The sequence below is a fragment of the Podarcis tiliguerta genome (genome assembly GCF_965153285.1).
Source record: "Podarcis tiliguerta genome assembly, chromosome: 9".
NCBI lineage: Eukaryota > Metazoa > Chordata > Lepidosauria > Squamata > Lacertidae > Podarcis > Podarcis tiliguerta.
In genome coordinates, this window is record NC_139542.1 from 34045754 (window position 1) to 34073627 (window position 27874).

At 40.5% G+C, this 27874-nt stretch overlaps 1 protein-coding gene across 3 annotated transcripts in view; it reads right to left on the minus strand.

Annotated features, from left to right (window-relative positions):
- SLC7A11 (solute carrier family 7 member 11) overlaps window positions 1-27874 on the minus strand; it is a 96760-nt gene that overhangs the window by 52956 nt on the left and 15930 nt on the right. Inside the window, exons 1-3 of one of the 3 annotated variants that reach the window (XM_083457416.1) lie at window positions 14608-14699; window positions 4464-4538; window positions 1250-1376 (exon numbers count right to left, since the gene is read on the minus strand). In XM_083457416.1, the coding sequence (XP_083313542.1) occupies window positions 1250-1376; window positions 4464-4509 (173 nt within the window). In that variant the 5' untranslated portion in view covers window positions 4510-4538; window positions 14608-14699. Of the gene's footprint in view, window positions 1-1249; window positions 1377-4463; window positions 5260-14607; window positions 14700-27874 lie in introns of those variants that run through there. The other 2 variants (XM_083457417.1, XM_083457415.1) reach the window with 2 other exon arrangements.

A 27874-nucleotide genomic window follows, 5' to 3' on the forward strand; every position in this document is an offset into this window, starting at 1 on the left:
AACCTGTTAGCTCCCACAGGTGCTCAAACTGTATTTGTTGTGATATGAGAGCTATTTTAAACAGCATAGTAAACACTGAGCAATTCACATAACACAACAAGGCATTGTGCTTATTTACTAAGCCAACTGGCAGTGTAAATTGTAGGTTAACAATGTTGTAAATGGGCCACTAAGACTATAAAAATGGAATCTCTTGGGCTAGGGGGCGGGAGAACTTGTAGGCTGAAACCAGTTTAGCCAGCTCTACTTCTTTTTCACGCAGGGAATAAAGTGTTAGAGGAAGCGCAATATTCTCAGATCACCCTGGGGCAACAGAACACAATTTCAGCCTCACATAGATTTTCACATTTTACTAAAAGACACCTACAAGTGAAGCTTTAAATTTGTTCGGGACCACTCCAGATCTTGCTCCTGAACACCCATCAGTCACCCTCTTCCTTGTCACCATTTGGTGCATATTGTGGTCTAAAACACTGTGCCCACTCACAGAGTTCCCACAACCTGCCATGCCCAACCCACTGGAAATTCCAGTGGGGCTCCCTTTTATAAGAGAAAGCAGGGCATTGATTTACAGCTTCTTTTCTACCAAAGACTCCAAGGCAGGGTTTAGAAATAATACTACATACTCAATACTATATTGAAGTAGAATGGAGGCACGAAGCATACTGAAATGTTAGCCCTAGCCATATTTGCCACAAAGCCAGACTCTGCATGCATACAATTCCATGTGCAATAGACACATGGGAGGGTTCTTTCATATTGTATAGCCCCATCTGACCAAATCTGAATCAAGTGCAGGTGTGCATGTCTCATGGATGCACCAGGGGAGTTGCTGGAAAATGATGATTACTACCTGCAAGTAAGTTTCATAAAAGCCAGCAGACACTGTGATTTATTGGGGGGAAATTACAAGCCTTGGATAGTTTTAAACCAACATTATGATGCAACATGAGGTCTGGGTATTATTAATGTTCTGCTTCAGCTTTTTAGAGCAAACAAAATTAAGCATTTTTTTATTTTAAAAAATATTGCTTTTTAGAGTTTCTTAATTTTTACAAATTAACAATTAGTGGTCCAACTATGTCACAAAGGAAAATCTTGGGAAGCAAGAACAGGAAGCACAAACTAAGGGACAGAACACAGCTGGACTATGTCCACGCACACCATATTTTTAATTGATTTTTGACTTTCAAAAGCATACTAGGAGTACAATACAACAAAACAAAATATGCAGACAGAATTGACTTACCGTATAATGAGCAGTTCCACCCACACTCTGACAAAAGCAGGTAGAGGGCCAAAGGCTTCCAGAATGTATGTATAATGCCCACCAGATTTCTTTATGCTTGTGCCCAGTTCAGCATAACAGAGCGCACCTGCAAAATTATAATTAATATTAAGGCTTCATTTCTGAAAGATAGCCATGCTTATCTATAATGAATAGTCAGCCTCATACATTTTATTAGCATGCATGTAGCCCAATAGCATTTGCTTACATTCATGCTCCATGCCCCATGAAAACTACACAAGGCCTATTCATGCAAATGCTTCAGGAGATTATTTTTTAAAAAAACTTATTTATTGACTTATCTTCTGACAATGGGTGGCATCCAACTAAGGCACAATCAGAGTAGATCCACTGAGATTCATGGACTCAAGTCCATTGGTTGGACTAGATGATCCACGGATCCCCTTCCAAACAGCACAATCCTAACGAAGTCTACACTGAAGTAAGTCCTGTTGAATTCAACAGGGCTTACTTCCAGATAAGTGGGGTTAGGATTGCCCAGTTTATTTTGAATCACAATCCAGCAACTTTCAGTGTGCAAATATCCCTTTCCAACCAGGACTAGGAGTCCTGCAGTTGGTTGTGTTACTTCATTCAATTAATTGTAGGTGCCCTGAGCCTCTGCAGACAGTTGGTCATTATTAAAATTGTCTTGAAAAAGGGAAGACTTGTGATTAGGAGACAAAAAACAGTCAACAATACAGGGGTACCTTGGGTTAAGTACTTAATTTGTTCCGGAGGTCCGTTCTTAACCTGAAACTGTTCTTACCCTGAAGCACCACTTTAGCTAATGGGGCCTCCCACTGCCACCGCGGGATTTCTGTTCTCATCCTGAAGCGAAGTTCTTAACCCAAGGTACTATTTCTGGATTAGCGGAGTCTATAACCTGAAGCATATGTAACCTGAAGCGTATGTAACCCGAGGTACCACTGTATTATATTAATTTGGGTGTTATTATTTTTTTGAATAGAGTTCCGTTCATAACCCATGCAATCCATAATCAATATAAATCAGTTTTTAAATTGTCACAGGGAATCATCTTTCCTTTTACTGGAGATTTTTATCAATGGGTTGCATTAACATTATTTCATAATTTCACTGAATATTCTGATGGCTACTTTTGAGCATTTCAGTCTCTCTCTTTTTACATTTAAATGTATTTATTAAAGCATCACATCTAAGGGCTACCAGAGCATTTCAATAGACCTGATAAAGTCACTTGCATCTCAAATTTTACTTCTTTTCACTTCAATCTACATAACGGTTAGCAGACCAATTTTGTATATTGGTCTATCCACAGATAGTGGAATTATTTAACATATGTCAATCAACTTAAGCTCCTTTTCTGAGGAAAAAGTCAGTGCTATCTGAAAGTTCTCCTCTAAAATTAACTTCAAAGAATTGCATTTAAGGGTTACACAGCTACCTGTGCTTTGTTTTTTTAATTTAAGAATTCTGTAACTGGATCTCTTATTGCATAATCCATGAGGAAGAAGAGTGGAAGATGAAACAGTATGAAGGCAGTGTCTATCAAATTGTTGTCAAAGCTGTGCAGAGAACACTCAGAGGACCTTTACTGGCCAAATACTTTTAAGAGAATTTAGCACAAAAATGTAAATTTATGCGTTACAAACGCAAGAAGAATGCATTTTATTTCTTCTGTTCCAATCACACCACTCCTGGACACTGATGCTCAATTAGAACGTAGCATAAACAGAAACAAAATCCATCTCCTGTACTAATTAAAATGAAATTATTTTGAGGTTGACCCTTATGCTGGCCCTGTAAATTATTGTTGGCCCAACAGCTATATGTTCTGATTCTGATTAAAATGTTTTGCAAGGGTGGATAAAGCCTTGTCTCTGATCTTTCAAGTGCACAGTAAGTTGACACAGGGCAACATTCACATATTCCGCTTCTTGAGCAGAGATTTTTTTACTCCCCTCTCATTTGCCCACTGCTCCTAATACCAGAAAATAAGTCGTCTAGGCTAATAGTAATACCTAAGGTCATGCGGGACTTCAGCTTCTTTGAGATTAACTTATTAAGGCAATCAAGAGGCCCATTCTTTGATAGATTTAGAGGTTCTGGATATGACCAGGCTATTTCTTCATCTATATAGATGATAAATGTTATAAAGTCTTTTTTAAAATTGGAATATCATTTTTTTAAAAAAAAGTTTTAAAAACCTGGTATATACATTGGCCATTTATTCTTAAACAGAGAGCTCCAGAATCTATTTTCACTCTGCAATCCTATATATGTCTACTTCCAAGTAAGCTCCAGCAAGATCCCTGGTAAATAAGTATAGGATTTCAATTTTAATATCCATGCTCAAACTACAGATGCCATTATCAAGATAATAGCTTTTCTAAACATTAGCAGAATGTCTGGCTTTAAGATTAAGGGTTAGAAGTGAGGGATTCCCAGTCATCATTCAAACGAGATTTTGATTTAATATTTTTTAAAGGAAAAAATCAAATTAGCTAGAGCAGTGGTTCCCAATTGGTAGTCTGCACAACTGACCCAAGGGGGTCCATGGCATTTTCACAGAACAAAAAAACACCATAGAGATATCAAAATTTTCAAAAGTAGGGGGTCCATGGCTTGGCTTTTGAAAAACAGGTGGTCCACAGTACTTAGCGAATTAGGAATGACTGAGTTAGAGTGCTCCTGTTTTATTCCCTTCTTCCTGCCACCAGAGAGTTCAAAAGAAGTTTAGTTCATGCAAAAGTAGAATCTAACCAATGGGGAACTAGGTCAATCTAGGTGTACATTTCGCAGGTGTTCTTCCAACCAAGCGGTTCACCTCCCCCAGCTGCCAGCCCCTCTGTGAGTATGCTGCTACCTGTTCTTCGAAGCTTAAACTGAAAACCAACACAAACAGCAAACTTTATGATGTGATAAAGGAGACTTCTCTCTGCAATTCCTTCAGGGAGTCGTAAGAAATACAATTTTGGTCTTAAAGTCCTGCTGTACCGAGTTTCGCATGGCAATCTTTGCAACTTACAGTGGTTGCCAAGCGGCAAAATAACCCCCCAAATACCGAAGCAGTGTTAGTTCTGGGTCTCAAATCAGGCTTTTGATCTCCAGTATCAAACTTTTGTCTCTTTTGTGATTTTTTAAATCCACCTGCCGCCCCCCAAGGATCAATTATAAACTTTCACAAACTTACCAAAGAGTGAAAGGATGCCACAGAAAGTCCAGACAATCAAGGACATTCCCACGCTGCCTGTGTTCTGGAGGATTCCTTTGGGAGAGATGAAGATTCCTGCTCCAATGATAGTGCCAATTATAATAGAAATCCCTCTCAGTAAAGTTACTTTCTTCTTCAAAACCACTTTGTCTCCCTCGGCTGCCTTGGTCTGGCACTTGGAGGGCAACTTGCCGTTAGATTGCTCCTGCAGGTAGCTGCCATTACAGACTACCGGTCCGGGAGGCTTCCTAAACATGCTTCAGTGCTACCAGCACTCTCCAAGAATGAATGTTTTGTAAAACTCTCCAGCAGGCACTTTCGTTCCTCTCTCTGCCTTTGTCTAGCTAATTGCTTCTACACAGAGAGAGAGAGAGACATTCACTGCCTGTAGCCTTTCAACCCACCTGTGCCAACAGGTATAAAATTCTTCAGGTGTCTTTTACTTTTCCCTGCTATCTCAGTGCTACAGGAACACCTGCCCTTTCACACACAGCTACTACCTTGGTGCTGTTCTTTCACTGGAAGCCAGCTCAGCTTCCGCATGGTCTTGTATATAAGCTCCTGTCATACCAAGTTACTCTTGCTGAGTGATGATGATGCAAATTCTCCAGGTTTGCATCAGCCATAGGAGAGGGCTCTGCTTCTGGCATTACTCAGCACTTTTCCCTGTCACGGTAGCAGGATGTTGCACAACTCACATGAGTCCCATTCAACAAAGGCAGGAGTCCTAAGCGATTTCTAGTAAGCAACTTACTATATCAGCACACGCCCAAATATTTAAAGAGACTCCTAATGAGAAGCAAATGCCTGTTTTCAAAATACAGAGCGGGGAGGAAACAGAGCAAAGATAATGTGGCAGTTTTTGTTTCTTTCCAAATACTTTTTTTCCCCCACCCCAGCTACCATATGGCAACATAGATTGTATGCATTCTTTACTATTTTTGGTTTGGACCTAATTCAATTGTATTTTTGTTTGGACCCAATTCAACATTTTGCATAAAGAGCATGTACATTCACATTCAAGAGCACATGCTGGCCTCTTTGGTTGCCCCATGTTGCCTAGCAACGCAGTCAGTTCCAGCAAGTTGTGTCTATGCTCCTATAATTCCATGATTTTAACATTAATTTTCTTCCTGGAATTAATCCCCCCCCCCCCCGATCCTTCAGTAATGAAAAGACTAAGTTGTTGTTCTCACACCAGTGGCTGTTGGCAATTATAGTCTCTTCTTGTAAGTACTGTCAGAGTGGAGACAGCATTCCTGAATGCAGTGGAAGCAGGATCCTTGTGCTCTCTCAAGCGTATTTGTCCCAAGCATAATAACAATCCTGTGGCCTGAGCTGCTAGAAAGGCAGAACTGAAGAGGGGCCATGGAGCACACAAAAGAAAATGAACACAGCCATACTACCACAGTACTATGACTTGAGGGCAGGGTGACTCAGCACCCAGGCATCACATTTGATAACAGGACCCTGTACGGTGCATTTCTCACCAATGGTCAATGACATTTGGTCCCTGAACATTTGAAATGGCCTTAAGGATTGGTTGCAGGTGTAAGTGGTTTGGCGCCGGTAGGCAAGGAGTTGGGCTGGATCCTTAGTCTAAGTGGATGGGGGTTATGGGGCCCCACTCCAAAAAATCAGGGTATCCTGTTTAAGGGTTCGAAGGGTTGCATCAGTGGCCATGGCACCCCAATGATGATCTTGGGGCAGTCACCCCAATTTGATGTACTTCATAGCATGGGCAGCTGCCCCCCATCAATAAAAAAAAATACAAATCAATACAAATCTGAGGTTCTGCCCCCTCCCCAGCAAAAATTCTGGCTATGTCCATGCTTCATAGGTGTGATCCTTAACCTTGGTTATCCCTGCCAATATAATCAGCCAGCAGATGGGACAGTTGATTCAGGATACACACCCAATATCTTCGCCAAAGTTCACTGACATCCATCATCAATAAAGTTGTGGCCTGCTTAAAATCCCAGTTGGTTGTCCTGTGGTTATTACAACCATATCACACATTGACCCCACCACCCACAGCTGCACTGCACCTGGACCCACAAGAGTCATAAGACAGCCTAGCTTCTATTATGACTTGGGTTTGACAATAGGATTTTAGCCCACTGGTAGAAATGGGAGGACAATGGTTGAACAGTTTCTATAGTTTGCTTCAAAACTTTCTACATGTGATTTTATAGAAGTGCTTCCAGTTGCTAAAGTCACAGAGCATCCACTGCTCCTAACACTGGGAAGAAGCAGTTTTTAAAAGTGCATCTCTTAACTGTGGAGAAAGTAAAAGTGTGTGTGTTTGTATAGAGAGAGTACTTGGGCAGGTTCACATAACTGCCTTAGAATGCAGTGAAGTTGTTACCTATACTTAGCCTAGAAGTAGGAGGTGAGACTAAGTTTGGTTTACTTGTAAGGTATCTAGAAATTAGCTCAAGCCCAGACATGAATTACGATCACATGATTTCCTGCGTCTTGTGTTGCATCATCTACAAAAAGTTTTATCTTTGATGCAATCACAAATAAGTCATTGTTTGTGAATTCTGTGAGTCATATAACCTCAAAGGTAGGGATGACTATTGCCCTGGTTTAAAGTGCTCCTTTAACATTTGCATTGATGTAATATGTAATTCTGCTTTCCAGTCTGCTTCTGAAGCACGGAATTCATGGTTGCTAGCTGAAAGGTTAGCAGGAACAATTCCTAAAGCAGCTAATCCATAAAGAAGAACAAACAGTTCCCCGCAAAAGAATTGATCTCTGGCATATAAAAGTGTAACAGTCCAGCAAATTTAGGTTTGCTTTACTCATGTGTGTACAGGCATGCAATGGAGTGTTTCAAGGGAGACAGAGAAATGATGGGCTTTCCTTAGTGCTATAATCCTAAACGGGAAATGAAGGATTCATTACCATATGAAAGAGGTACAGACTTGTGGTCCTAGGACTGCTGGTGCTAATCATTCAAGAAAAGGCAGATATTGTGCCTACATAATAATCAAGCACTGTACTAAGCAGATATGCAGCTGCTTTGGAAGGGTCAGAAAGATCTAACAATGCAATAGAAAACAGAGTGAGGAACTATGCATGCTGGATTATGATGGGAGGAAAAGGGTTGTGAGCAAATGCATCACACTAATTCCTTACAGGGTTTGATCCTCCAACTGTATCAATTTTTCTTCCTCTACTACCATTCTTGCTGGAAGAAGTCTTATTGAACCTCAGTTTTCACACTTCTTGACCTTTGTGATTAATAATGGACAAGCTGAGCTTCACGGGAGCCACTGTCTTAAAAGTACCAGTGCCAGCACTACAGTGGTACCTCAGGTTACATATGCTTCAGGTTACAGACTCCGCTAACCCAGAAATAGTGCTTCAGGTTAAGAACTTTGCTTCAGGATGAGAACAGAAATTGTGCTCCGGCGGCATGGCAGCAGCAGGAGGCCCCATTAGCTAAAGTGGTCTTCAGGTTAAGAACAGTTTCAGGTTAAGAACGGACCTCCAGAACGAATTAAGTACTGAACCCGAGGTACCACTGTATACCATTTGCATGCAGCCACATATAGGGGGACCCTTAGGCACTATCACTTTGCATGTGGCCCTGCATTTGTAGTAAAATGCAAAAGGTATGAAGCTTTAGGTGATAAAAATGGCCAACCCTAAAACAAATTTGATCATACGCTTTGGTGCTATTTCTGGTGTTGGAATACATGCACAAGTGGAAAAGTTTAAGGGACTCTTTACCAAATGGATGAAGCATTGAGGAGGAACATGAATGACATGGAAATCATGACTTGGATTTTTTCCAATCTCTTCCAAACATACGTGGGAAGTGATGGGAATGCTCTGAGCAAAAAAACTTTATCCATGTACAATCTAATGGAACAGAATGTACAATTACGGTAAATTGATTGTTAAGCTGTGGTGTTATGTTAGCTATGATGCAACTCTGCAGCTAAATTGCAACCAACAACCCACAATAGGAAGTACGAAGCCACCCTTTCTGTAAGATATTCCACAGCATCTGCTAGGACATTTCCAAATCAGCCTCAGCTACCAGAAACTGGTAATCCTACCTTTGAGAAGCCTTTTTTAAAAATAAAAAAAATAAGTCGGGTTCTTTTTATTTGTTTACATACAGTATTACGGTATTTGCCATTTCTTCTTTAAGGTGGTGTTAACTTTTTACAAAAAGAGAATCTAGAATTTAAGTCCTCTCTAGACAACAAACTCCATTCTAAATAAAGTTAGTTGTACCTAAGTTTCGTTAACCTCAACAGTATGTGAGAATCTGTCTTTGGACTCAAGACTCTAGACAGTGTCCCAAGCCTGAAAGACAAGCACACAATATTTGTCCAGAAGACAAATTATGCTTTCCATCAGGGTGTGGGGAGGAAATCAACCTGCTGGCTGCCATGTTTCATATATTTTATTTGTTTGTTTCAGAGTATTTATACTGTTGGTATTAGTACAGTGGTACCTTGGCTTACAAACTTAATCTGTTCCAGAAGTCCATTCTTAAACCAAAGCGTGCTTAAACCAAGGCGTACTTTCCCATAGCAACGGGGGACTCAATTTACAAATGGAACACACTCAACAGGAAGCAAAACACCTGCTTCTGGGTTTGCAGTGTTCTTAATCCAAGTTGTTCAAAAACTAAGCTGTTCTTAAACCAAGGTACCACTGTATATAGTTTCCCTGTTCACCACCACCAGAACAATTTGTTGAACATATTACATCCTGTGGACACTTGGATTCCCCTTGTGCTGAGGGTGCTGCACTGACTCCTCTTGACCTACAGTCCTTGAATGTAATAAAACCTCAAAGCAGTTTTGATGATGTCTTCTGAATACAACCCACGCATTTACAAGCTGCATGTGCAATTGCCCACTAAATGTGATTTATATGTAAATTCCGTATCATGCAGCCAGCTTAATTACATATGAATCTATGATAGCAATTGGGAATATCCAAAAACAGGGGTAAAGCCTTCTAACAGCCCACAGTTTAAATATCAAAAAGAAATTCTGAAAGAGGCAGGACCAGATTAAGACCTATGTTATTAATGTCCTGTAGCATTACCAAAGAAAGGTATATTATTCTAACAGAACTGAAAAGAGTAATAGTAAACTTTTATATTTGCATACATACTGGTAAATAGGTGAGGATGCAACTAAAAACAAAGAAACTAAAATATATAACTTGCAATAAGCATACTTCTATACTATAAGATACCTTTAAATGAAAATACCTTATGACTTCTTACTTAGCATACATGAACAATTTTAATGTACAGCAACTCAAGAGCAGTTATACACTGAGAGTAGTATTCAACTAAATTTCACGCAGAGTAGACTCACTGAAATTAGTAGACCTAAATTAGTCGTGTTCATCAATAACTAAGTAAACTTAGGTTGTGTAAACATGACCATTTACTGCGCTTTCACCACTGGCTTTTGAATCAGTGTACAAATGTTATCATGCATGACGAAGAGCCATCCTTTTGTTTCTTGAGAAATACTATTGCTTAGTGTACTTTCCTTCAAACCAGCTTCATTTCAAAAGGAAAACTGAGGCCACATTCACTTTGCCATTAAGCTGAAGTATGTACATTTGAAACAAACACATCCATGCGCATGCATGTGTCAACTGGTCAACTACTCATGAGACTGATGAATGATTAGGTCAAACCTTTTCTCGGGTTTATTAACTATATTATTGTCATATCAGAATGATAATGCCTATTTTCTTTATTTTCAACTGTTTCATGTCTCCCTAGTTTCCTTTATTTTTTAACCAATTATATAAACTTGAAATGTAGTAAAAAATGTAGTAATCCCCCCCCCCCATATCCATAATCTGAGGCCATAAACTGCAGTTTCCTTAGCTTCTGCATAAATGAAGCAGTGAAGAGAGGGAATAATTTCAATATAATAGCAGAATCACATGCTTACACACAGCTACATATGGCACATGGGAAGATGCGACTGGTAATCTTCTGCCATCCAATTTTAACACATTTGGATGAAAAGATATATTAAATCTTTTAAGGTGCTCACCTCTTTTTTTAAAAAAAACCTTCCTGGGAAATCTTCTAATTGGGAAACCATAATATACAAATAGCAATAATTACTAGGCAGGTGGAACTTGTTAGCTAGTTAGGCTAGACTAGACAAGCAAGATAGATGTGGTACTCCAAACGCTTATATATAATTGGCGTGCCTATACAAGATTTTACATCTGGGTTCCCAATTAGTGTGGCAAGGGACTTTGGTAAGATGCAAAGCAGCTCAAATGAGGATGCTATATGTTTTAGATAGAAACCTCTGAAACTTTTCTCAAAGCAGGACCAAAACCTAGGGAAACTTGCCTTTTTGTACTTCAAAGTGCTTCTTTCTATTGCCAGTGTTATCTAAAGAGTGAGTCAAAACACACATGTGCATACTCCACATAGAAGAAATGGCTGTCAAATGTACATCACATTAGTGCCACCTTTATGGAATCCATTTTATGTATGGGTATATACACATTAACACAGAAGACTGGTGAAAATTGGGATGGACGTCTTTTGGTACCGCGCTCTTGTGGGAGTCAGCTGACTCGCTTGAGAGAGCAGCACCACTGCAAGCGCCGGCTCATCCTCCCCCCTGAGCTCAGCGGCAGAAGGGCTGGAGGGGAGAAATGGGACATTCTGGGACCAAATCAAAAGCCATGATGGCTTCTGTAATTCTGGGATGTCCTGGATAAATTGTGGCACTTGAAGATACAACCTTGTGAGGTAGGTTAGGCTGGGAGATCATGCCTGGATCAAGGTCAGTCAGTGAGTTCTGAACCTGCTTTGACACGCTAACCACTACACCACTGATCCTCACAGTGGGCTTGTTGGGTACCCATTTTTGCTTCAGTGGTTCTTGTTTCATGCATTTCATAGCCACCAAAGTTATCCCACCCAGAAAAACTCCACACATTTACCAAGTAAACCCATGCAATGCTAGTTCAAATAACTGATAATAGGCATAAAAAATGTTTTGCTTCACATTTACAGAATTTAAATAGATTCCCTTTCCAAAAAGGGGAGAAAACCTCAGGTAAAGTTTTTCATCATTTTTCTAGTACATGATAAATTTGGGGGACAAGGTAGATAGTGAATTCAGATTTAAATTTTCATGAGGGGGAAAAAGAGCTGAGTTGTCTATCTTTTATTTCTGCTGTTGTCTCAAATATAGCACAAAGCATATTTTCTCAAGGATAGAGAAAAATAACATTTGCATTCACTTTCTAGGCTTCTTTGTTCACCTCAGAAAGACCTCTCTTATGAGTTGTTGGTAAGAGAAGCACCATTTCAAGGCCTAGTGTCACCATGAGACGGTCTCAAGCGGCCATCGCATCAAGTATCACAATTACTTTTTAGGAGTCGATTCACAGAACCAATATTTTTCTCATGATTTATTTAGGAGCTCTGTCCATGACAGGTGAAGGAGAGGGAGAGAGAAGAGCCCCAGGGAAACAAATCTACAGAAGTAGCTCTGTATATCAACCACTGAATATAGAATAGAAATTCTCGTTGCTTAGCCATTTAATATAAGAGGGAAAATGCCTTGGAAAATATTATATAGAAATCAATTCCACATTGGTTGGGTCATACTTTTCTTTTTGTGAATGGAACAGGAATGTCAATGGAACAGGGTTTTCCCACCTCATCCTTTCTGCTGCAGTCTCCCACAAAAATATCCTCCTGGGGCCTTGTGACTGAATTTCCACATCCGGAAATAATGTGGGTGATTGAAGATGGAGTGGGGAGTCAGCAGATGTTGCCCCAACCCAAACATGAATGGAAGAGCAACGTAAGATCCAAACCAATATGTGAATATACGACCTATTATTTCAATGTGGCTTATGTTCACCTAAAATATACAATTTTAAAATCCTCTTATTCTCTTCTGCAAGAGGAAAATGATGAGCACGAGCAAATAGTTTTCCATTGCAACCACAAAGCATTTCCATTCCCACAGAAGAGAATGAAAAGCTTGTGCATGTGATAAGCTTTGTGTGTGCAGTCAAAGTCACAGGTTCAACCAACCTGTTTTAAGATTTTGATGTCAATGGCATTCTATATCACTGTCTTTTATACCAAGCTCAAGTAATGGATGATAAGACTGATAGTAAAATGGGACCACTGAATAATCAGCAAGCTCAGGAGTACTCCAGAGTTTTGTAGAATAAAAGAGGAGTGGGAAGAAATCCCTTCTCCCAAAACAGGTGAATGAGAACTGAGCATGCTCAATAACCATGGGCTATTGAGTTTCATGGGGGGGGGCGGGTGGAATTGAATCTTGGAGAAGGGCACAGCTGGTTTTACCACATAGTCACTATAGAAGGAAAAATAAGCATGGGTAGCAGTTTCTGACAATGCATTCAAATAATGAATGAAGCATTGAAAACTCTGTGGAAGAAAGTAACATCAGCCACTTGACTATAAGATCCCTGAACTGAGTCATATAATTCAAAACCTGTATCTCAGAAATGTCAAGATGTTTTTAAGAGGTTCTGGTGACCAAGCTCATTTTGCTCTTCAGGTGAAAATGTGAGCATCTTTCTTGATGCTGGCATCTATGTGATTAGAAGATTATTATTAACAGCCTGCTAGGGAAAAAAAAAAGTTTTTACTTTCTTGTCCTGGTTCCTGTTTTATGTGACTCCAGGTAATTGAAATTCCTTCTGATGTGGGTGGTAAGTAAATAAGTCTAACTTGTTTTAAGATCTGGGAATGTGTGCTATATGATTTAGAGACTTAAAAAAAAGCAATATTGCAATATCTTAAAATTGTTCATAGCTAATCATTAACCCTACTCACTTTAGGGGTAGAAGAAATAAGGTACTCTTCTCATTTGAATTCAAACATACCTAATTGGCAGTTCCTGAATCAGTAAGGGAATCAAACGACAGCTGTCCATCAAAATTTGCAATTCTTTGAATTTGGGGGTGCAGTTTTGTTTTCAGGAATAATATATTAGGGGGATGTGGTCATAAAATGTTAATATGCACTAGTAAAAATAGCACACAAAATGAATCATATCGAGTGAAGTTGCACACAAAAGTATGTACACTAGGAGAAATGTGCAGTAAGATGCTGACAAATTTTTGTGAGGACTTTCTAGAGTGCAAACTGATGCAGCAATGTGGTAAACTAAAATGAAGCAGAGGTTGGATAGCCATCTGCCATGTATGATCTAGTTGAGATTCCTGCATTGCAGGGAGTTGGACTAGATGATCTTCGGGATCCCTTCCAACATTACAATTCTATGATTCTATGACAAACCAAGAGAAACTGACATTGGAAGATTCACCTATCCCTACCATTGTACACTAAAGCTTCCACTTCTACTTTCCCCAGCTTTAAAAGATAATAATTTCAGCTTCATATTCTTTCAAAACAGCATCCTATCACTGAACATTTTTAAATATGTCTTTTCAAATTTAAATTTAGTGCCATTCCTTAAATGCAGGTCAACGTGAGCTGTTGAAGACGCAAAAGATGAAAGACTTAAATAGGACCTAAGAGAGAATATGAATGGTCCATTATAATTACTACATAATAATTGTTCTCAGGCTGAAGATATAGCCCAGGGTAAATGAGACCCAAGGGTCTACAAGGCTATTCCAGGAGAGTGGTGTAATATTTATGTGTGCTAAATCTCCTTCTGCAGTGCCATTTGAAAACAAGCTTTAACTTACCTTATTAATTAAAACCTGAAAAAGGCACTCAATTATCAGAAGCAGGAGTGTTCAGCTAGGCCAGTAACATATTCAGCACATACACATAAAGTCCTTCACAACAGCCCCACCCAACACCCAAATGGCATTTCATTTCAGCCATAATATGAACATATGACGCGGCCTTATACTGAGTCACACAATTGGTCCATCAAGTTCAGTATTGTCTATACTGCTTTGCGGTGGCTCTCCAGGATCTCAGACAAAGTTTTCCCCTGCCTAGAAATCCTAGGAACTGAACCTAGGACCTTCTGCATGAAACACACGTGCTTTGTCCCTGAACTATGGCCCTTCACCTTCTGTCAAGTATTTCCATGACTATAGTCTGCAGAGGTCATCTGCCATACTGCACCTCGCCTCAGTTTTCTTTCTTTCTTTAGCTTCTTCTCTGTGAAAATAAACTTCCCAAGCAGCTGTTACAACATCACACCTATTTCTTCATACTGGCCTTCTGAGGTGAAACAGAATCATGTGTTTAATGCAGGACATGGCTTGTGTTTCCTTTAATAATCACACAGAATGCGGAATTGCAGCTGTTGCTCTTCCTCCTTTATAATCCTGTGGTGGTGGAAGAAACCACAGAGCTCCTGAAACTATCCATTTTATTTAAGTGTTAAAGGCAAAGAAGAATCGTCTTTAACTTGGCAATTCAAACAGAGAACAATGGGAAGAGTCAACTGCAGCAATACTTGTGGAACATGAATGCCCAGGCCACTTCCAGATTTTAAGGCCCATAGCTATAATAAAATGAAAATGATGACACAAAAGAGTGAGCAGTTTGTTTGTACAATGAGCTGATCTAAGAGGACATGCTCATCACTATTTTGTACCATCAGGGCCAATATATTTTATGGATATTTATGAACATTTAATACTCTTTAATATGAGAAATCATTATCAGTTTACAAAAACGCAATGAGAGGAATTCAATGTAGTGCTATGGCTATCGTTCCATCAGTGCAAACTTTTCAACTTGCCAGATGGAACAAGCCTCACCCCTGTCCCCTCACATGCTGCTTTGGAGGTTCTCCTGAACCTTCTCCAGAACCAATTTGCAGTGGGCATGAGGGAGAGAGGGGGAAACCCAGTTGCGCTGGTAAGACTCGATTATCCAAAACCCACCTGACATCTCTCCAAATCATGTCTCCTTTTTGCTTAAATCTGCAGCTCTAAGCTAAGAGGGTGTGTCTCATTTTGCTCCAATGAGCATAAAAACAGTGTGCAAAACTTCTCAAATGCTAAGAAATTAACAAGCATCTAAATTTGAGGCCTCTTTGAGTGTGAGGTCCAGGCCCTCCTGGATGCTGCTCTGATTGGCACTGGTCAGGGGCAGAGCAAGCAGGGACTGCCACAGGGACTGGACATTACAGGTGGGGCAGCAGCATGTGCACCCTCTGTGCCTTCTGTTCATGTTGGCATTCCTTATACAGGCACAAGACCTGGACAGGGCATTAGTGAAGCAGCGTGGTATTTGTTGGAAATCAAGCCTATATCGGGAGAAACTGGCAACTCTCCCAGGCACCCGGCTTGGTCTCCAGTTGACCTCCCTGGCTGCATTCCCCAGCAAGATCCAGGCTAGGTCTCGATAGGCGATTCTTCCCAGCGTGGGAAGAGCACACCCACTCCCTCCTGCTCCCCCGGCAGGGAAAGAAGATACAGTGGTGCCTCGTAAGACGAAATTAATTCGTTCTGCGAGTTTTTTCGTCTTGTGAATTTTTCGTCTTGCGAAGCACGGTTTCCCATAGGAAATGCATTGACGGTTTCCCATAGGAATGCACTGACGGTTTTAAGAAAAAGGCGCAAGACGTTTATGTCTTGCGAAGCAAGCCCATAGGGAAATTTGTCTTGCGAAGCAACTCAAAAAACAAAAAAACTCTTTCGTCTTGTGAGTTTTTCGTCTTGCGAAGCATTTGTCTTGTGAGGTACCACTGTAGACAGAAACGTATTTACATGCTTTTATTTCTGTCTTTGCAGCATTACAGAAAACGTGTCTGTACTCTTCAAACTCCAGCAATCAAGTGACAAAGACTTCCTGTATTTCCTGTACATACGCAAGAGGGAGGTCTCAAATTACACTCTGAGCAAATTCTGGTACATCGCCCTGTGAACTGACTGTCCCACTGTTTCCCACAGACAGTCCCAACATTCCCATCATGTGATGTTTTCAAGCTACCAGTATGCAGCTGCGTTGCTTCCATATTGTAACAGTATTAACATATCTACATTCTCTTCATCTTTAATTTTTCCCGGGATAAAGCAACAACACATTGGCTACTGCATAACAATGGCATGGCTTTGCTACACAACTAGCAAAATGAGCTACAGGCTTTCCTGTTCAAGAGCCAAAGTCTTTTGTTTCAAGAAGTGGGACACGTGTACATCAGCCTCTCTGAACTGGAAGTTGAGCTGGAACTAATATATCCCCCCATCATTTAGCACAGAATGACTCCCTTGCTAAGGAGCATTAACATAATCAGATTTCTCCCTTAACAACAGTTGTTTTAAGAGCAAGTTGCTACAAAGCCCAGCAATATAACTGATTAGCAAATTTACCAATACATATATCCTGCCTCCAAATGCATTTGCACCATCAAATAAGACTGGCTGGTTATGAGGTGTTACAACTCAAAGAACCAGATAATTTTACTGTACTGTATGTGCCTTCATCTAGACACAATCTTGTTAGTCTAGCCAGTCAGAATTTAATTATAGGACAAAAGCTTGTAAAAGTCCCTTGTGGTCATTCAGTCAGTCATATGTTTCAGATATTAATGTGCAATCCAGACGGAATTCCAATCTCAGAGCAAATGTAAGCCTTTGTTTGAAATTAACATCTGCCAGGCAATTGGGAAAGCACAAGATCAGCAAATTAGCAGCACTGAACCTTTCAAATGGGACTCTCTGACAAATAACTAAAAGCATAGGCAGACACATTTCATATGTCAGAACACTTCAAAATGGAGCTCATGATAGGACTTTGTTTTATGAATGGTTACAATTTGCAAAGAGAAAGCTACGCTGCACATCTTAAATTATGGGGGTTCAGAAAAGGTAATAGAATCAGACAAAATGTTTCACACAGAGATAAATGATATCAATTCACAACAAGGATGGCATCCAACTTTGACATGAAGAAAATGTATATTAATAAACTTTTGCTACATATTGGAAATCAAAAACAGAAGGCGCCACTTACCACAGAAGCACTCAGCAATGAGCAGGACAACATAAATCTTAAAGACAGGATGCCATAGACGTTTTCCCTGTCTGCTGGGGATTGGCAGGGAACCTCGAAGGCACCCTTTACTCTGGAAATCTGAGGGATGAGTGACATATAATGTGTAGTTAAGTGTAACTTTGCCTCAACATTTTAAAAATAGAAAGCCAACAGTCCTTTGAGCATGACAAGAAGCATGACAAGAAGCCAGGAAGACTTGGTCGCCTTCCCATTACTGGGGGCATCAAGAACCATAAATCCTATGAGCATCTCTTGACAAACAGAAGTTTCCAGGTTCGATTCCTGGCATCTCCAGGTAGTTCTAAGAAAGACCATTGGAAACCCTGGAAAGACACTGCTACTATAGACAATACTAAGCCATATGGACTATTGGTCTTTCTCAGCATAAAGCAGCTTCCTAAATTCCTGTGGTGCTGCTTCATTTGCTGGGACTTGGCCCTTTCCTCTCATAGTTATGTATTTATTTTATCAAGAAAACCAGGGGTAAATGTCTAAATAAATAAATGTAAAGACCTTTCGAAAAAGTGTAGTTTTACGCAGTGACAAAAAAAAAGTAAGTAGGGGAGAGAGAAGCAACAGCAGCAGGGTGAGGCAGAAAAGAAAGAAGTGGAGGAGACTCAGGCATCGCAATCTCTTGCACCAGCCCTGGTGGTCTGAAAATTGGAAGCAGAGGTGAACAAAGTGTTACATTGTCAGATACCTCGATTTTGGGATAAGGGAAGTAATAGCAAGAGGAAAATGTTGGTGAGATGAAAGAAGGTGGTGCATTTAGTTCCCCCTCTTTCTTTCCCCTCAATCCATTCAAACTTTCCATGGATTGCTGTTTGCTTCAATTCAGCTTTAAAGAACGGCTTTTTCTGGAGCAGAAAAAGGGTGTACAGACATGGAGCTTTAAAGTGCAGACCATGCCTGGAAAATACAGAGGACAGGTAAGTGTGGATAAGGCCTTAGACTGTGAGCAGTTTGGGAAAAGAAAAAGAGGCTGGTCAAATTGCTGAAAGCTGCCCTGACCCCATGGAACAGAATGAGGTATAAATGTATACATCAATAAAATCTTGAACCACAGACCAGCAGGGAAAGCATTAAGCACCTCCAACCCACTGTCTGGTCTTCCTCTGAAGCGTAAAATAAAATGCCAGTGAATTATTACATGCAAATACACATCACAGTACAAGAATATGCCAGGTCTGCAGCCTAAATTAAACAGGTTGGTCACAATGACCCTTTTAGATCAGAGATCAAAGAAAATATGTTGACAAATGCTGCAGGTAGAAGAACATAACTCAGACGGACCTTTGGTGCAGCATGCATATAGAAGACCCAGGCTATTAGTCCCACCAGTGTGGATGCATTATTCCTGAGACACAGGCTTGCGTCATGTGGAAAGGATCTCCAAACTGCTAGTGGTACAGAGCCTTTTTTAGGGAAGTATGCATACTTACAGCTTTAGTTCTGTTTTTCTTCCCTCTGTCTTTATGATACATTTCACTGCACAATGCACAAAGTGCCTCTGAAATGAAAATAACCAATCTTTACTAATTTTGAGGTGCTAAACACAAAAGTGACAATAAAATTTGTCTATTGTCTCCTGTTTAGGAAATGCAAAGACGATTGTGTATAAACAAACCACTTCACACTGAGGACATAATTTCATTTGGCAATGCTGTATTTCCAACTCCTGGTTGTGACATATGGTGTCATATTGCATCAGCCCATCACACACGCCACCCTCAGGATCAATGGCATGCAGCTGAGTGATGCAATTGAATCCTGACATCACAGCTTTATGATAGCTGACATGAGATGATGGCCTTACAGCGACCTTACTATGGGTGACTTCTATAGGCTGCCAAGCCAGATCAAAGACTTGGATGATACTTCCCCAGGGCAGATTATAAAATATTCAAAAGTAGTCATGGGAGACTTCAACCACCCCGCTATCTGTTGGACCTCAAACTCTACCAAGAATGCAATGTCCGACAAATTCCTCCATTCCTTTCCGACAATTTTGTTTCCCAGAAGGTGGCAGAAGCAACAAGAGGATCATCTACCTTGGACCTGGTCCTCACCAACAGGGAGCAACTAACTGATGATGATGATGATGATGATGATGATGATTTATACCCCGCCCTCCCCAGCCAAGGCCGGGCTCAGGGAAAGTGGAAGTGGAAGTACTGGGAAACTTGAAAGGAAGTGATCATTTTCTCTTAGAAAATGGTCAGAAAACTACAAGAAACTGGCTAAGGATGTAATGTCTCTCTGTATCACACACTTGGCTGCAATATGTCCTTGCCATGTTGTAGGGAGAAACGTTTGTTGGTATCTTGGACCCGAGAGCTCTATTAGCTTCATTAGCAGGAGAAGCAATTTAACCTGGTTACTCAAGTTATACCAAATATGTAAGGAAGTCTATCCCAATTGTTGGAGGGGATGCGCAGTCAAAGGTACATATTTCCATATGTGGTGGTGTTGTGACATCATCAAACCCTTCTGGGATGCTGTCTTCAAACAAATAAGCTTGATATACAACAAAACAATTGAGCACCACTTGGGCTTAGGATTCTGTCTGCTCATGATTATCCAAAAGATGACCTCTTTGCCTTTCTATTGACTGTTGCTCATATGGAGATAGCCAGATGTTGGAATACTGGTGATGAGCTGAACATTGATTCTTGGTATAACAGAGTATGGTCAATAGCATTGGCTGAGAAACTAACATGCCAGGTGAGAGTGGCAAAGGGCAAACACAATCCATATTCCTTTATAATGTATGGCAAATGTTTATTGAATGCATAAATTGTTCAGACTGTGGCAGGAATCCACCCTACACTCATGGGGAAATGTGGCGTGATCTCTTAGAGTAATCAAATGAAACTTTAACACATGGCATGATAAAAGTCCAATTTTATCAGCACAAATTACTTGTTGTTTACTAGATACCGGTAGGTAGCCGTGTTGGTCTGTCACAGTCGAAATAAATATAAAACTAAAAAAATTGTCCAACAGCACCTTAGAGACCAACTAAGTTTGTTCTGGGTATAAACTTTTGTGTGCATGCAACTTAGTTGGTCTTTAAGGTGCTACTGGACAATTTTTTAAGTTTTATTGCTGTTTACTGTTATAACAACTGTTTTCTCAAAAAATATCTTCTGTACCATGAAAATAAATAAAATCAGTATTAAAAAATGTTCTGCCAGCAGCCATATAACAGCAACAAGCACCGAGGTTGGGCCTGTGATGTGGTTACACAGCTGTTGTAACCCAGGGGTTCAGCAGTGATGGTATGCAAAGTAAACCCGCCATAAGGCCTGCCCCTGAGATTGCTGTCACTTCACAGCATTAACCATCATGGTAAGGAACAGGAGTAGTCATGTTGCAGTGACTCTCCAAACAGATTTCACGACGTGCTGGGCCTAAAAAGCCCGTCAAATAAGCAAAGTGGTGATGCAGAACAAACTTCCTTCATTTTCTTCCTCCACCCTGGTCTGAGTTCATATTAAATTACATGATTAATTGAGAAAAAAGTGGAAAGGATTATGCCGGAGGCAGCTTGATTAAGGTGCTTACAACTTACATGTATTTGCACTGTAGTTCTACAGGGCAAAGCAGCTACGCAGAATTTTAAAATGGCAATTACTACCTGCCATAATGATTGCCCTGGCAACTTCATTCAGTATGTGTATTTGCATGAGCACCTATGCTTCCAAATGAAATGACTGAATCAAAATAAATGAATGAAACAAGCATGGATTGAAGACCAATTAGCAACACAGAAATCCAGCAGACCATTAAACCACTGCTTGATGAAAAACTTCAGGACTATTTCAGGACAGTGGTAGAAGTAAGAAAGAAGAAAACAAATTTTCAATGAATGAGGCTTTTAAATAAGAGCAAATAGGTATATCAAGCCCTTTCTCACAGCCAAATCCAGAATTTGTGGGTGGGGGAGAGATATGATAATATTACTGCTGAAGCAGAGGGGGTACCCAAATTCTGTTGACAAAATGAAAGAGAATCCCTACTCAGCTGTACATTTCCTCTCTTTGTTGTCCTTCTAACTTTTCTCTTCTTTTTTTAAAGACATCTCCACATATTCCTTCTGGGTCACAAAGACATCTTAGCAGCAACAACAAAATATGGAGTTTCTCTGCTTAACAAGAATCACACAGCTAAACTTCAAAGACAGCCAGATGGAGAGTCAAAAGGCTATTGTAGGATATTGATTACTTTTAAGCTCCATCTTTCTAGTGGGGGTCAAGTGCCAGTATAGGTTCTGGCAGCCCTGGATCCTTAGGACTGATTTACTGATTTGATACAACATCCCTATGGCGGCTGGCAGGGGAGGTATGGCTACCAGTTACAGGCTGGAGCAAGCTAGGCAGTAGTTTAAGAAGCCTTTCCTTTTGATGGTGGTATAAACAGGAAGATCTTTGCAGATCCAAGCAAGCCCCTCCTAGACAAGTGTTGCCTGCAGAACAGAGCCAGAGTGCCTACCCACTTCCTTGATGTTACTGAGGTGCTCTGCCTTGCTGTCATACTGAGCATATTTTAACTCCTTGTGCTTAAGCCCCACTCTAGATGAAGGCTTATGGAAGCACATAGAGGAAACAAAACATGGGCTACATTATCATCCTTAGTCAAAGGCTCCATTATCTTCCAGGTTTGCAGTAAAGCTAGAAAGAATGATGGCATGATTATTCAACTCCACAATAGTGTCAAGAGGAGCATTTCAAAAAATAATGTTACACGCCTTCCCAATCCCCAAGTGGTGTGAGATTTCAGGGATACCAGGTGCACCTACCAGAGTCTGTGTTTGTTTTTGGACAGTGAGGCACAGTGGAGACTGTGGTGTCTTTATGACATATGGTTGATTTACACACATATACAACCTGTGCCTACTGGGAGGAGATTCTGAGCATCACATCCCAAGCAGCGCCAGCTTCCTCCAAAGGCAGCTGCACCCCTGCCCTGCAGCTTGCCTTTCCCAGAGAACAGGCACATTCCACTTTGATAATCAAAGCCCTGGTCTCTTGTAACACAGAGAGATGCCCACTCATCTGCATTCTCACACCTAGTTCTTTGATGCTTTGTTGTGCTAACCCCCCTCCCCAGCCTCTCACCTCAAAGGAAATTAAGCTGACTCCATTACCTTTGAGCCCATGTTGATTTCACAGAATTAAGGATGTCTGCCACATGGTCCAGCACACAGGGTCTGACTTAATAAGCCTTCACACACGCTAATTAAAATGTTAACACGGACTATCACACAACAACTTAAATACACATGAGTCTAGCTACTACCTCCAAAGAAATTAGCTTGGACACCCCCAAACCTTAATTCAATTCTAGCACCTATAAATCTATAACATTATGATCCAGATCGTATGGATTCCCAGCAGTGGCGTAGCGTGGGTTGTCAGCATCCGGGGTAAGGCAAGTAATTTGCGCCCCCTAACCTGTGGATTTGCGCCCCCTAACCCTAACCCCCAGGTGCTGCACCCGGTGCGGCCGCCCCCACGCACCCCCCACGCTACGCCACTGATTCCCAGTAGCATACAGTAAAACTTTTTCAGAATATATTAGAAGTTCTATTATCAAGAAAACAACACATGTATGAGATCTGGAAAACTACCTCTCTCCTTGATTGTTTAAAAGGAATTGTTAATGATGAAGTATTCACTATGCCATTAACAATAGTACGAGCAGGTAGTCAGAAGCTAGTAATAGCAGGTAATAGGTTCAGTCCCCAGTGTCTCTAGTTACAGCTGGGAAAGAATCCTTGCTGGAAATTCTGAAGAGCCACTGCCAGTCATTGTACACAGGCTAGAAGGGCCATTGGTCTCAGCTGCAGAAGGAGCATGCTCTGGGGGGGGGCAGAGTCCAAGTTTACTCACCACAGGGTGAGCCACTTCTGCTGACTCAGTATTGGAAAAAGAATCCTGCGTCTAAGAGTGCTACTGCCTTCCACCATCTCCCAGTCTTAAATTAGCAAGTCCCAAGGGAGAATGAGCAGCAGTACATATGGTTAATTTACATTTTCAAGCCTTTATATAAACCACCTCACATCAGCCAGTTAAAGAGCCTTGGGAATCCAGAGGGAAAAGATGAAGTCCTATCATAGATTTTTAAAACTGAAGAGGCCAATTTTAAGGAAAGACCATGCTAAGCAGTAATGTGCCCAAGGGAAATATAACAGAGGTGGTTTTGCTCACTCTCTTTCTTAATGACTTAAGAAAAGGACACTCGTATTCAAATTCAATGAGCACAATTTGCTTATTATCAACTAGTGAGCTTTATAAGCAAATCCCCATGGACCCTATGAATCACAAAAAGGAGGTAAAAATATGACTAGTAAAAAGTCTATATAAGCAAAATTCAAGAGAAAATAGAAGTTATAAACTACTCTGGCAAGATGTTGAGACTCTTGCTTAGTGTGTACTATAAATTGTGATGAACAACAGAACATAACAATTCTACAAATGGTATCATTTGAACCTAGACACCCAGGATTTTCTCTTAATCTTCTTTAAAAGGCAAACCAATGTTTCTGAAGATCCTGTTTGGGAGATTATTACCAATAGAGGTGTGGCATCTCTTAGGATCCTTTGCATTTGTATCAACTAGCCCACAAGTTTTCCCATTTTTTCTCTACCACTGGTGCTGATGAAAGCTTGGCCAAATGGATAATAGATATCCTAGATGCCAAGACCCCAGGGCAGAAGTGAAATGGCTGAATCTATTGCAGATAATGGCAAGTGCACTATAGTATACAGCTCAGGTTCTGCAGGCAAGAGGATTCCACTGAGTCTCATGCTGATTCTCATATGTGTGCACTGCCGGTTTTTAATTTTACAAACTTAGGGAAGCCAATTAGCAACTTCTTACATTCTTACTCCTTTGTTTTACAGAGTACAGAAGCAAAGCAGTCTATAAAGGTTCACATGCCATATTTCTTACTGAGAAGTCTTTAACTCATTTCTTTAAGCACCCATTTTCTTGCTAGTGTGTGACCTCATGTCACTGTGCCAGTAGTTTTCATAGCCCTAGGAAACTCCATTGTGCTCTAATATGGAATGTAGGTGTAATGCAGACAGCCGACACCAGCAGCAATCTCAAAACTAAATAATTATGCCAAGCCTTCTGAATTCACTGGATGGTTTACACAGCCATACTCTCTGCTGCATTCAAGAGAAAGAGACCGAAAGCCGGAACAAAAGTAGACACAGTTAAACCTATTAAAACCAGCGGCTTAAGGCCGTTGAATTTTATGTTGGACTATGGCCACAATATCAAGCAACATGCATGGAGATAAAGAACCCAATCATAATATCAAAATTAGCAATACTGAAGGAAGTTTTATTCTCCAAATGCCAAAGCACTCTTGTTTCACAAATAAGATTGGGTTACTTCCGGATGACCTATTTATTGAGCATTCATCGAGAATTTATTAGCATGAAGGTAAAACAGTACCAGCTATCTATTTGAAGGCAGCTGAGATCATAGAATCACAGAATTGAAGAGTTGCTAGACCCTGGAATGTCTCAGAAGCGACCACCTTCCCTATTCCCATCACAGCACTTTTACTCCCGTGCACATAGGCGCCATCTATGTGGGGCCATGGGGCCCCACAGATTTTCAGTTAAGGGGCCGCCCCACCCCCAGTTCTACTTGGTGGCATGACCTGCGATGTACACAAGTTACATTGGCACACTCTGTGCCCACACTGTCACATGATGCAGAAATAAGGGGAGATTAACTTTAATTTAAATTTACAGGTAAAAACCAAGTTCAGCTTTTACAAGTGACTTGCACTTCTAATTAGTGGATTTTATCTGGGGGGGAAACTTAAGGCCTGCACTACTAGCAGACATGCCTGCACAGAATGATATGGTTTTGAATGATGAAAATTACATGTTGCTCGAAAGACTGTAAAAACCTATGTCTGCAGCAAAGAACAAAACATAATAATTAGGGTTTTTTATTATTATTAAATCATGTTCGTCCTACCACTTCTACAGCCAAGGTGGCTTACAGGCAAATTCTAAAAAACTGACTAGATACTAAAACATTTACATCCACAGACTGCCATTCAAACAGATGACTGTTCTGTGTTAAAGCAAGACGCATGACCACCCTCTCTTACGCATGAGAAATTGTATTACGTTCGATGGTCCTTAGTCCCTGGCAAGTGTGTTTAGGACTACAGTCCTAATAGGATTTATTATGGAATTTTAATAGTATTTCCACAAGATCTTTCAATGAGGTTTCCTAGAAATCTTAATATATAAATGGGCAATCGTTTAAAGTTTAACTTTAGGGTAGATAAAAGTTTGGGGTCACTTTCCATTGTCACTTACGATTCTAGATAGCATGAAATTGCTAACAACCCACAGCTATGCAGAGTGGAAAAAGAACTCCCATCCTCAGAGCGATGGCATCATGCGAGCCAGCAGTCCTTAAAAGAAAATAAATTTGCTGTGAATGCCTGTCGGTGTTTTGCTTCCAGGAATTTACAGGATTTGGATTACAATATAATTGCCTCAACATGCTTTATTGACCTACTTTACAGCTTTCCTTAAGTGAGGCTAGAAGCATGGTGATCTCTTTTGTATGTTTTAACATTCACTCATCTTGGCAAGCTCACAACAAGAAAGAAAAGCATGAAAGTCACACAGTGAACATATTTTAAAAACCTTTTGATTTATTTCTCCAGGAGAGGAACACCGAAAAACTTATTACAGTAACAAGATGAAACTGGTGGGAAAGCTTTTATTTCTCCGCTTTGTAAAGTCTGCAAAATGCCAGTAGTTTAAAGTGCTCAAAATATTTGATTAGTAGAGTTTGGTTAAAGCTACGATGTAGTCATTAGACTTTGCAAAGAGCCTTTTTTTAAGTGTACATTTCATGATGGAATACGTTTCGGCATTCTGGTCTCTAGATTAGAGTGAAACTTTGGAACCAAATCTCCCCACAATTCTTAACTTTTATTATGACCCATTTTGCACATCACAAAATATTGGCTGGCGCTTTTGCAAAATGACAAGAATATAAAATGTACACATATAAAAGATAGAAGAAGTGCCCAGACAAATCAGGACTGGTCCACACTTCTGCTTGTCCTGTGCCTAGAAAGCACAGGTCTGAGTGGTTTTAGTTGAGATTCCTGCATTGTGGGGGGTTGGACTAGATAACCCACAGAGTCCCTCCCAACTCTACAATTCAATGGTTCTGTGATTCCCCTTGCCCTGCTCTTTTCCCCAGGGAAAACCTGTTCTTTGGTGCTAAATTGGAGCAAACATCAATCTGGAGAAAGCCTGAATTGCTGTTTGCTCCAATTGGGTGCTAAAGAGCAGATTTCCATGGGGGGAAGCAGTGGGACAAGTGGTGTGGGATGTTAGCATCCCAAATGCCTATGTAAAAGGTTAATTGCAAGAACTGTAGAACTCTATGATGTCATATGCCAGTGGCAGTTATGGCTTTGGTAGAGTTGTGGCAGTTAGTAGAAGAGTCTTAACAGAAAAGCAGGTATGTTCTGTTGTGCTGTTGTCTGCCTCAGCATCAGTATCAGTTAGTCTCTAATAGTTTAATCTATGTAACATGTTTTAGTATCACCTACCTGCATTGTATATTTAATCGGCAACTGCAAGTACACTAAGTAAAAGTTAAAATGTTATTTAAATTTTAAACTGAGAGTGTCGTGTGGTTTTTCTAAGTTGAAAAAAAAGAACTAAGTAAAGGGTCAAACTAGTACGTCTCCTGCATACTCTGCAGATGGGAACTAGAGTTTAATTTCCACAAGAGGAAGTGTGGTCAAGCCCTCAGATAGCTGCTCCTCCACACTTATTTGCCAACCAATGCCTGATGTATAGAAGTGGTCAAATCTTTCTGTGAATAACAGGAATACAACATGAACTATATGTTCACATTTAATGATGAATTACCCTCCTCCCAGTGGATTAGATGATGAATTTCTGCAGTGATGTTACTTAAAAGCTTTCTTACATGCACAGATGGTGCATACCTGCCATACCTAGACTGGCTGCTGCTATCGCTAATGTTGAATACCACTCATGGGGTGTTGTTGTACTAGTACAGTACTAAGTACTAATGTACAACCCTTCAGTGCAAACACAGGAAAGTTGCATATGGTTTGCATCGCCTAACCTCAAAAAAAAGGTGAAGTTGGAAAAGGTTCAGAAAAGGGCAACCCAAATGGAAAGATCTGTTTATGTGGTTGCCACCTAGTGGCCAAAGGTAAAAGGTGTTACTAGAAGGGAAAGTTGCAGCTGAGCATAATTGAGGCATAATTGTGTTCAGATCACAGAATCATAGCATTAGAAGGGATAATCTAGTCCAGAGCTTTCCAAACTGTGTGTTGTGA